The 11248-nt window shown below is 36.8% G+C and overlaps 1 protein-coding gene across 1 annotated transcript in view; it reads right to left on the bottom strand.

The window, feature by feature from the left end:
- Window positions 1-11248, bottom strand: part of Btbd7 (BTB domain containing 7) — a 113236-nt gene that overhangs the window by 6850 nt on the left and 95138 nt on the right. Inside the window, exons 7-10 of the mRNA XM_027931700.2 lie at window positions 6844-6987; window positions 4938-5127; window positions 1884-2062; window positions 194-643 (exon numbers count right to left, since the gene is read on the bottom strand). Of these exons, the coding sequence (XP_027787501.2) occupies window positions 194-643; window positions 1884-2062; window positions 4938-5127; window positions 6844-6987 (963 nt within the window). The remainder of the gene's footprint in view (window positions 1-193; window positions 644-1883; window positions 2063-4937; window positions 5128-6843; window positions 6988-11248) is intronic.

Here is an 11248-nt window from a genome sequence, read left to right as displayed (position 1 = left end):
TGCTCCTGTCCTTTCCCATTTGCTGACACTAGCATTCTTCTCTTCTTCCCCATGACCCTCGAGTGCATGCTTTCAGCCTGCCAGTAACACTTTTGGGCACTGCTGAGTCCCGTGGGTTCTTGGAGCCAGGGGAACAGCTCCTAATATCCCACAGACTTTTGATTTGGGGCAGGTGACTTAAGTGCTGACTTACCATTTGTTTCTCAGATGCTACTGCAGCAGAGGCGGCAGCAGCTGCAGCAGCAGCAGCAACTGTCTGCCTCCCCAGTCCTGTTGGGTTGGTACAGTCAGGTGGTGCTGCTTTAACACCTGGCAGATAAACTGGGGGAGGAACAGCTTTAGGAGCTGTTCTGGAGTGAAACAACGAATGATTACAGGGATAAGAAAAGGAACGTGAAGGGTGCTGACTGGGAGGTCTTTGCTTCCAACCTGCTTTGAGTTGGTTATGGATTGGGGTGGCTGGGGGGTGGTATGGAGGGGGTGGAGGGGGCAAGGGTGGATGGAAGGCCACAAAAGAGTCCAGGTCTGTAAACATGGTTTCTGCAGTAGGGGTACTGTTAACACGACATCTCCCAGGCTGTCTCATTGTCAAGAGTGGACTTTCATCCCCAAAACGTTCATCAGGAAAGAACTTGTGAGGATTCTAGATTAAAAAAAAAAGGAGATTTCACACATGGAATTGTACAAGCTGAGAGAGTTAAGTAAAATACCTAAGAAGCTAAGAAGACCACATTAAGTAAAAGGTCAAATTCCAGCAAGCAAGTCAGACATCTCTTGTAGCAATATGTGATAAAGCAAAAACAAGTAATAAAACCTAACTGAAATATGATTTTGCTAAGAAAAAAATTAACATTAAATCAAAGGAAGAAAAGGAATACAACTGAGGAGCTTCCTAGAAACTCTGACACAACATCTGTATATGTTCTATGTGAAATAACTTCAAAATAACCATTCCTTGCTCATTATACACAACCAAGCTGGATTAAGACTTCAAACCATTGCAAGAGAACAATGATTTTTATACAATTTAAGATATCAAATTAAGACAATTTAGGATGGCAAAGGGAAGAGAAAAGAGTAAAAAACCAGACTATGTACTCTAGGGATGGAAACCACAGCAAAAAATAAAAATTAAGAACCTAAAAATGGGTGGCTGCCACATTTTCCTTTTGAAAGGGTCAGGGTTAATGGAGTTTGGATTCAGTGGCAAGAAAGTGCCCCACTTGACCAGATCAAATCAAATTTTATGTAAGGCTCTGATAAGACTACGCCACAAATCCTATCTTAACTACAAAACCAATGCTATTGTTCTTATGCTTAATAATTACTAGAAATGAATTTGTTTCCTACTAGGTTGAAAAAAAAAAAAAGCACTCATTCCATGATTCTCATGCTTGCATTTGAACCTTCATGCACAACATTTCTTATGGGAAAAAGGTCAGTGGGCATCTGATAATAGGCCTAACCTGAAATCTGGTGACCAGAGAGCAAGCAGTGAGGTTCAGAATTTCCTACTTCCTTTGCCATCTCTGTTGGGATGGAACTTTGTAGCAGTCACCATTTGGATGCTTGTTATGTATACACAGCTGTTTGACACACAGCACCTTCTATCTTCCGTTTTATGGGTAAGGAACTGATGCTCACTGGTTAAGTAACTCATCCAAGTTAACCAGTTAGTAAGGACAGAGCAAGCTCTGTGCTCAGCCCACTCCACCATGCTGCCTCTCATGAGGAGAAACCTGCAGCCTATGGAAGACATCAGAGGCAGTGAAAGGGCACGTACGAAGAAAAAGCAGCAGTGGGGCACTCCTTGGGATGTCTCATATACTGCCTGACCGATGATCAAGGCTCCCTCCTTTCAACAGTTCAATGCCATGTCTTACCTGCAAGAGCTCTGCAGCAGCATCTGCAAGACCAAACTCTCTCAGTACTCGAATCTGAATTTCATAGCTGACGGTAGCACCCTCCCCACAGTTCAGTGCATAAGCTCTCTGCACCTGCTCAGTGTGCCGTAGTTCCTGCAGGCGTCTGACCATATCTTTCATAATGAAGAGACGAGGAACTAGAAGGAGAAAGACAGCATGTAAGCAAAATTCCTGAGCTACACGGAAGACTGCCCAGTGAGCACAAGGAAAATGCAAATGTTTGGTATCAGAATCTTTTCACAAATTTTTTAGGTAGTATTTTAATTTCTTGGCAACATAGTAATTTATATTTGAAAAATAGAAATTTTTCAAGATTTTAAATTTCATAGTGCCCAGAAGGCTCTTGGTCATATCAAACAGCCCCAGAATTGTATTATTTTAGTCTATAGCTCAAATAAGATTTTACTTGCATGTACTCTGAATCTTTGGATATTTCATGATTTAAAAATTTATATTCATTCTTAGGGTTGGGGATGTAGTTCAGTAGTAAAGTGCTTGCCTTGCATGTACAAGGTCCTGGGTTTGATCCTAAGCAAAAATTATAAATAAATAAATAAATAAAATAAAGAAAGTTGTTCTTGTATTCAAACAATTGTTTAAATGCTGACTATGCACCAAGGATTGGTATTAGGGTGCACAGAAGGAAAGATGTGATCTCTGTCCATAAGTACAGTACAGGGTCAGAAAAGTTCATGGAGAAAAATAAACAAGAACACTGGAAGACTGGAAAAAAACGGGCACCCAGCCCAGATGGAAGGCAGGTGGGAAAGGCTTCTTAGACAAGGGGGAACCCCAGCATAGCCTTGAAGATGATGGAAAATCAGGCATGTAAAGAAAGCAGCGTGAAGCTTTCTGAGCAGGAAGTCTAGGCATGTACATGGTATCAAATGAAAAATAGCACAACACAAGGAGGAGGCTCACAGGCAGAGTCTGGGGTCAGCAGGTAAGTAGGAAGAACTGAGAAAGGAGGCTGGAAATATGAGTGGGGTAGATCTGAATGAGTTTTATCCTGTGTATAGCAGGGAGCTGCTTGTGCAGGGGATGACAGAATGAGAGCTGTGACGTGGTGAGTGCAGGCAGACGTTATGTGAAGCAGGGGAGGCAAACTGGCCGCCTGCCACCTGCTTTTCTAAGTAAAGTTTTATTGGCACACAGCCTTACCATTTGTTTAGGAACCACCGTGGTTATTTGGGAGTTAGTCGGTGCAATAGAGATTGCATAGTTCAAAAAGTCTGAAATATCTATTATCTGGTTCTTTACAGAAAAAGTGTGCTGACCCCTGGGGTAAAGGACAGAAGTAAGAGAAGAGGCAGGAACAGCAGTTAGGAACCTGAGCTATGCCGTGGTCACAGGCTGGAGAGAGGCAATGAAGTCTGTAAACATTTGGGATATGAACTGACCACAGTGTTGACTGAATGTTATTTTGGGGGGAAGGGGAGCTAGGGTTTGGTGAATGCTAATTTTCTGCCAAGCAAATGCTTAAGCATATTATTCATGGCGCTTCATTAAATCCCCACAACACTAGGAGGAAACATTATCTTCATTTCATAGATGAGAAAATTGATGTTTTGGAAGAAATCACAGAATGCCAGAGTCCCACAAAGTGAAAGAGCCAGGCTGTGAGCCTGTAAGTCCTCTCCAACAAGCTACAGCCTTGTCTTTTGAGTGCGATGGGCAAGGATGGGAGAAACTGGGTGACACTAAAATGGGGCATGCCTTGTTAACTAAGCCACAGGCAAGTCTTGTTTTCTTGAGAATACTTACTTGTGGGTGTCTTTGGGATTTTCTGATTAAGTTCTAGGATGAAATTATGCTGATATTCAATAGCATTAATTCAAGCCTGAAAAACAGTGCTACTACCAAAGCTTCAAAATCAACAAAACCAATTGAAGAAATATTTATCTTATTACTGTTATCCAATGTATGCCTTAGGCAAATATACAATAGCCAAATCTACTAAGGCAACAATTGATGAAAAACACTAGTTGTGAAATAAAATGTATGTATTCAGTGAGAAGTTCTGCCATTATGCTTTTTATTTATTCTTAACTGAAACAGGTATATGGACGCAGAAATGAATGGTGCTATTTCCATTGCACATTGTTTGCTGGATTTTATTTATTTAATTTTTGACACAGGGTTCTGATAGGTTGCCCAGGCTTGGTCTCAAACTCCTGGGCTCATACTCCCCACTTTAGTCTCTAAGTAATTGGGACTATAGGCGTGTGCCACCATGCCTGGCTGCTGATTTTTACTATGCATCTTGCAAAAGCAATTGGCAAGAGCTACAAATTTCTGACCACCAGATTACTTGTGTTTATTTTATCTTAGAAACTGATATTAGAGACTACTGTTAAAAGTCAACATGAAGTAATATTCAGATATTTTTTGGGGCTGGGATGTAGCTCAGTGGCAAAGCATTTGCAAAGTCCTGGGTTCGACCCCCAGTCCCCCCCCCCCCCAAAAAAAAAAAAAAAAAAAAAACCCAAACAGATGTTTTGGGATATGACAGCTAAACTTCAATCTATGGCCAATTCCTTCAAAGTCATAAGACATAAACCTACACTACGGTGAACATTATAGAGCAGATCATGGGAAACTGGACTTCTAAGAAAATAATGGTGATCACATCTTTGGGAGACAGAAGCAGATTCAAAGATATTAAGTCCACATGTGCAAACTACCCTGCAGTGATGAAAAAACGGAATTTCTCTAAACAAGGGCAATTCTGCTGCATAGAGCACATGTGGCAATGTCTAGAAACACAAGAAAGTTTCCAAAAGGCTATCACAAAGGTAGGGGTGTGTGCAAAAACATACAAACACTTATTAACTTAAGATACAATATAAAACAAAACTCTTATCCTTAAAAACTAGGGGAATAAATGCATAAAGGGTACTGAAATGTGGAAACAATTAGCATACACTTAGGGGTTCAAACATCAGCAATTACAAAAAAATGGATAAGATTATTCATTTCAATATAAATGCCTCACCAAAGGCATTGCCTTACCTGGAATTTCATTGGCTACAACAGAAGGTGGGCTTGATTGGCTGCTGCTCATCTGCTGATGGCTGATCATGTGGCAACACTGTGGCATGGCATTACTGACCATGTAAAGCGTGTCTGGCACGTTGGACATTCTCACCATTCGCAAACGCACAAGGTCTGTTTGTTCCACCATCATCTCATCTAGCACTGACTGAAATGAGAATTCAGGATGAACAGTCAGTCAATCCGTTCTTTGTATTAAATCACAGTTTGAGTAAGATTATCATCTCATCACAGAAGGGGCAGAGGTTGTAGTTCAGTGGTAGAGCGCCTGCCTCGCACAAGTGAGGCACTGGGTTCGAAATCAGCACCACATAAAAATAAATAAATAAAGACATCGCGCCTATCCACAACCAAAAATAAACAAACAAATAAATAAATGAAAGAAAGGGGGATTCATTAATTGTTTTCTCACTTATGTAATAAGTCTGAAATCGGTGGTAGAAGAAGAAAATACCCATTCCTCTTTAATTAAAGTCTCTTTCTGGAGAATTTTTTTTTAATTTTTTTTTTTTTTAGTTGTAGATGGACACAGTATCTTTATTTTATTTTATGTGGTGCTGAGGATCGAACCCAGGGCCTCACACGTGCTAGGCGAGAGCTCTACCACTGAGCACAACCCCAGCCCAAGAGAATTTTTGAATAGATATAATCATTGGAAAGGCTTATTTTTAATTAGAAGTATTTGAAATCTGATGGAAGCATATAAAATTAATCAAAAATAAATAATACAAAAAATTATTATAATGAAAAGAACATGTATACATGTGCTAAGTATCACATTAAAAAATGTTCAAAATATGATTCATGGGACTATAAATAAACCCAATTTTGTTAAAGTAGTTTCAGATGCATCTATCTCACCCACTACAGAACGGCAAAAATGAGGTGTTATATAAACATTTCCAATGGGGGAATTCCTTCTTCCACAGCCATCTGAGAACAGGGCAGTTCTAGAGGACCTTCTGCTGAGCCACCCCATCTTGGGGCAGAGGAAATGGGGATTGGTGTAGTTTCTCACCAGACCTGGCCTGTGAAGGCTCAGCTGCATGAGCACTTCAAGCACAAAGACCAGATCTGACCATTCTGCTTTCTTCCTGTTTTAGATCTATTTAGAATGTCAACCATTTAATATGAAGAATATTATCAACCTAGTCAATAAAACAGAGTTCTCATAAACTCCTTTCATTTATCTTAAAGCTAGGAAGTCTGGAAATAAAAATAAGTAAAATTTTAAGGCAATGTAATTCTGTCCCTAAATACATTATTTTGCCTGTTACTTCAGAATACTTACTGATGATTTTTGACTTTCAAAGACTGTTAGCTCCTCACAAGCTACTATTAAGTATTTACATGTGAATATATTTAACAAAAATTACAGTTTCATTTTCACATTATCATAATTTCTTGGGGAGTTCTTTACATTACAGAATAAATAATGCCAACTGTTTATTTCATAGGTTTGAAATTATAATAAGTTTGTATATTTACTCTAAAACTAAACTCAAAACTCAATAGTCAGCTATTATAGAACGACAAAAAATTATGCACTTCTTTAGTCTATGAAGATAAAATGCTTGCAATTTAATTTCAGAACATTTCCTCTATTTCAGTAAACTGATAATCTGCAAGGCAATTAACAATTCACAAGGCAACTAAGATGAGAAAAATGTAAAATGTATTATGATTTGTTTTAAAACATTTCAAAAACTTACTCTGTTGAGTAGTTGAACTAGAATTTACTTTCATGTTCCCTATTACTGGATATTTAGGCTATTACACCAAATATTTAAATAATTCTACAATAAATATCTGTGCATATGGTTTCTAATAAAGTTCTCTAATATCTTCAAATGGTTTTTAGTACCTTTGCTTCTTCCACATAGGGAGAGAACAGCCGAGGACGAACGTATATGCCAGCATTTTTTTGCCGCAACCAGGCATTTGACTTTCCACCTTCTGTTGTAGGAAGCATATCTGATGGAGGAGTACTAATCAAGCCTCTTTTCATCTTATAAAATAAAATAAAAAAATAGACTACAGATCTGTGTTGTAGTACAATATCATCAAGATAAAAATGTTTACATCTATAAATCAAAACATACAAACCTTCATATTTAAATAAAAATTTAGAAACATGAAATTTAGAAATACCTCAAAAGTTTAGTAATAATAAAAGGTCCTATACTTTAATTTTTTTTCTAAATAGAGGAATGATTAAAAAACAGATAATATTAATTAAAATGTAATAAGTTGGAGTAGTAGTAGAAATCTTTTTTTTTTGGTACCAGGAATTAAATCCAGGGGTGCTTTACCACTGAGCCACATCCCCAGCCCTTTTTATTTATTTATTTTTTATTTTGAGAGAGGGTCTCACTGAATTGCTTAGGGCCTCACTTAGTTGCTGAGATTACAGGTGTCCCACCATGCCCAACTGATGGAGTAGTAGAACTCTTAATGAAAAACTGATTCTTTATACCTTGCTCAATTCTCTCTTACCCCAAGACAAACTAAGATTGCTGACTTGGCATGTATCTATAGTACAAGGCCACCAGCAATCTAGCACAGTGGGCTTTCAAGAAGGCAATTTGGCTCAAGCCCCATTCCCCTTTTAATAGTCATGCAACCAGGAGATCTTATTTTAGCTTAAAGGCTCTGGGAAGTGGGGTGCTACACCACTAATTGAATGTGGTGGCCTTGCTGTTTCCTCAGTGATACTAGGAGGATGTTTAGTTCCTGAGGTGGTGGTTAAGTATTAAACAAAAGTAACACAAGGGCTGGAATGTGGCTTGGTAGTAGAATGTATATACTTAGCATATATACATATATACATATCCTGGAGGCCCTGGATCCCATCTCTAGTACCATAAAAGTAAAAATGAAAACAAAGGTAATATGCAGACAAAAGCACCTGGCAGGTTGCTTGGTATCTACTAAGATAGTGTGAAGGTTAGCAGCCATTATTTACAAACCTTTACAGGGGACTTACATGTTAAGCATGGAATTAAGAGTAAGGCATATATATTTTATTTTCTTTAAACAATTTTTTTATTTGTTCTTTTTAGTTTTACAAGGCATATATATATTTTTAACAAACTCCTAAGGGAACTATTAAAGACAGGGTTCAGTTTGGTTTGAGTTCCAGCTGTTTGTCAAAAATTGTTTCTCCATTACTCTTGTTAAATATAATACCTAATTAATGCATTAAAATTATTATTATTATTATTATTATTTTTGTGGTGCTGGGAATTGAACCTAGGACCTTGTGCATGTGAGACAAGCACTCTACCAACTGAGCTATATCCCCAGCCTAACATTAAAATTATTTCTAATCACCAATACAACATTATATGGTATTTAAAAAAGACAAAACAAAAAACTCAATATTATAATTATGTTGATACACGATCTTTTGGCCTTATTTTTGTACCAAGGATTGAACCCAAGGGCGCTTAATCACTGAGCCACATTCTATCTTGCTAGGCAAGCATTTTGCTACGGAGCCACATTCCCAGCCCTTTTTAAAATTTTTGAGACAAGGTTTTACTAATGCATAGGCTGGCTTCAAATTTGCAATCCTCCTGCTTCAACTTCCTCAGGACCTGGGATTATAGACATTATGACACTGCCTGGCTCAAAAGTTGATTTTTTTAAAAATATAAGGTTAATAATAATTTAGCTAGATTAAGAAAGAGAGGAAACTCAAATAAATAAAACCGGAAAAAAGGAGACATTATAACTAATATCACAGAAATATAAACAATCATAAGATGATATTATAAATAATTCATGCCAACAAAGTAGATAATCTAGTAGAAATGGATGAATTCCTGGACACATACAACCCTACTAAGACTGAATCATGAAGAAGCAGAAAACCCAAATAGACCAATAACTGAGGGAACTATATCAGTAATAAGGTTTTTCATCAAAGAAAAACCCAGGACTTGATGACTTCTCTGCTGAATTCTACAAAACATTTAAAGAACTAATACCAAATTTTATGAAACTATTCCAAGAAATCAAAGAGGAAGTAACACTCTCAAACTTAATTCTATGAAGCCAACATCATCCTGATATCAAAACCAGATAAAGACATAACAAAAAAAGAAAACTTATCAAATGTATGATATGTCAAGATCATTGTAATGAGCAACTAAAAAAAAAATAACTGAGCTTGTCTAAAAAATGAACAAATAGCTGTCATGTATAACATATTAAAATAAATAAATGATTAAAAATGAAAAAAAAAGAAAACTATAGACCAATATTCCTGACAATCATAAACACAAAAATCTTAACAAAATACTAGCAAACAGAATGCAACACATCAAAATGATCATCTACCATAATCAAGTCGAATTCATTCCAGGGATGCAAAGATGGTTCCATAAAAGCAAATTAATAGGTGTGATATATCATATCAACAGACTGAAGGACAAAAGCCATTTGATCATTCTTATAGATGCAGAAAAAGACATTTGACAAAATTCAACATCCTTTCATGATAAGAACTCAATAAATTAGGTAGATAAGGAACATTCCTTAACACAATAAAGGCCATAATAATATTATAAACCCATAGCTAATTTCACACTGAAAGCTGAAAGCTCTGGAACAAGACAAAGATGCCCATTTTTGTCACTCCTGTTCAATATAGCACTGGAGATCCTGGCTGCAGCAATCAGGCAAGAGAAGGAAAGGAATCCAAGCTGGAAAGGAAGAAGTTAAATGTCCCTGTTTACAGATGAGATGATCTTATATACAGAAAACCTTAAAGGCTCCATGAAAAAACCGTTAGATCTAATAAACAGATTTAGCAAATACAAAAATACAAAATCAACACATCAAATTCAGTAGCATTCCCATGAATAATAGGGAGGTATATGAAAGAGAAGAAAACAATTCTATTTATAATCACTACAAAATATAGATAAGTACCGAATAATAAATTTAATCAAGAAGTAACAGATCTCTATATTGAAAACTATAAAACATTGATGAAAGAAACTGAAAAAAAAAATGACTGAAAAGAATATCCTATGCCCATGGATTAGAAGAACATTAAATGTCCATATTATCCAAAACAATCTAGAGTAAATGAAATCCTTATCACAATACCAATGCTATTTTTCATAGAAATAGAAAAAATAATCCAAAAAATTCATATGGAACAAAAGACTCAAATGGCCAAAGCAATATTAAGTTAAAAAAACAAAACAAAACAAAACAAAAAACAACAACAAAAAACAAAGCTGGAGGGAGCCTCATACTACCTTAATTTCAAAATATACCACAAAGCTATAGTAACCAAAACAGCATGGTCCTGGCATAAGCAGAGACAACAGATGAATGCACTTACAGATTTTTTGATAAAGGTACAAGAACATATGCAGGGCATAGAACAGTCTTAAAACCTGTGGTGGGGAAGGGTAAGAGGGTTGAGGACCAGAATAAACCCTCTAGCTTCTCATGCTTTTAGTTACTTGCTTTCAGTTGGCTTTAAAAATAGATTTATTTTTAATTTTGGCAGTCATGCAACTGAACAATGTTATTATTGTCTCCCACTAGTTCTGCTGTAGATACACCTTGATATAGGAGTTATGATGATAATGACTATCTAATTACTTTGCAGGAACTTGAAGGCCACTTTAAAACCACTGACTCTTTGGGCCCACCCACCCAAGTGTCCAGTGGGTGACCTTTTGATATCAGGAGGTCAAAACCTCTACTATCAGATCATGCTAGTGCCACCACTTTCTGAACATGTGTCCCATGAAAAGCCACAAAGTCTGATTACATAGATTACAATTATTTCACGTCCAATCACTTTTCCCCACATCTGAAATCATTCTGCTTCTTTATCCCGCAAACATCCAAGAAACCCATACCCTTAGGGAGGAGGATTTGAGACTTGGGTCTTTCCCATCATGCTTGGCCACCTTGCAAATAAACTCTTTTGTCTTTTGCAAAACTTTTATCTCAGTGATGGATATACTGTTTGGTGGGCAAAAGAAGCCTGGTTTGTTAACAGTTTAAATGGTGCTTGGGAAAACTGAATATCCACATGCAGAAAAATGAAATTAGGCCTATATCTCACACTATATAAAAAATCAATTAAAAATAGATTAATGTCTTAAAGGTAAAAGCTGAACTATGAACCTACTAGAAGAAAACATAGGGGAAAAACTCCATGACATTGATGTAGGCAAGGACTTTTCATACATGGGTAACATAAGCAAAAATAGACAAATGAAATTATATAAAACTAA

This window comes from Marmota flaviventris, chromosome 2 (genome assembly GCF_047511675.1).
Source record: "Marmota flaviventris isolate mMarFla1 chromosome 2, mMarFla1.hap1, whole genome shotgun sequence".
Lineage (NCBI taxonomy): Eukaryota > Metazoa > Chordata > Mammalia > Rodentia > Sciuridae > Marmota > Marmota flaviventris.
Note: the sequence above shows the minus strand (reverse complement) of the source record. Positions and strands in the feature narration are given on the sequence as shown.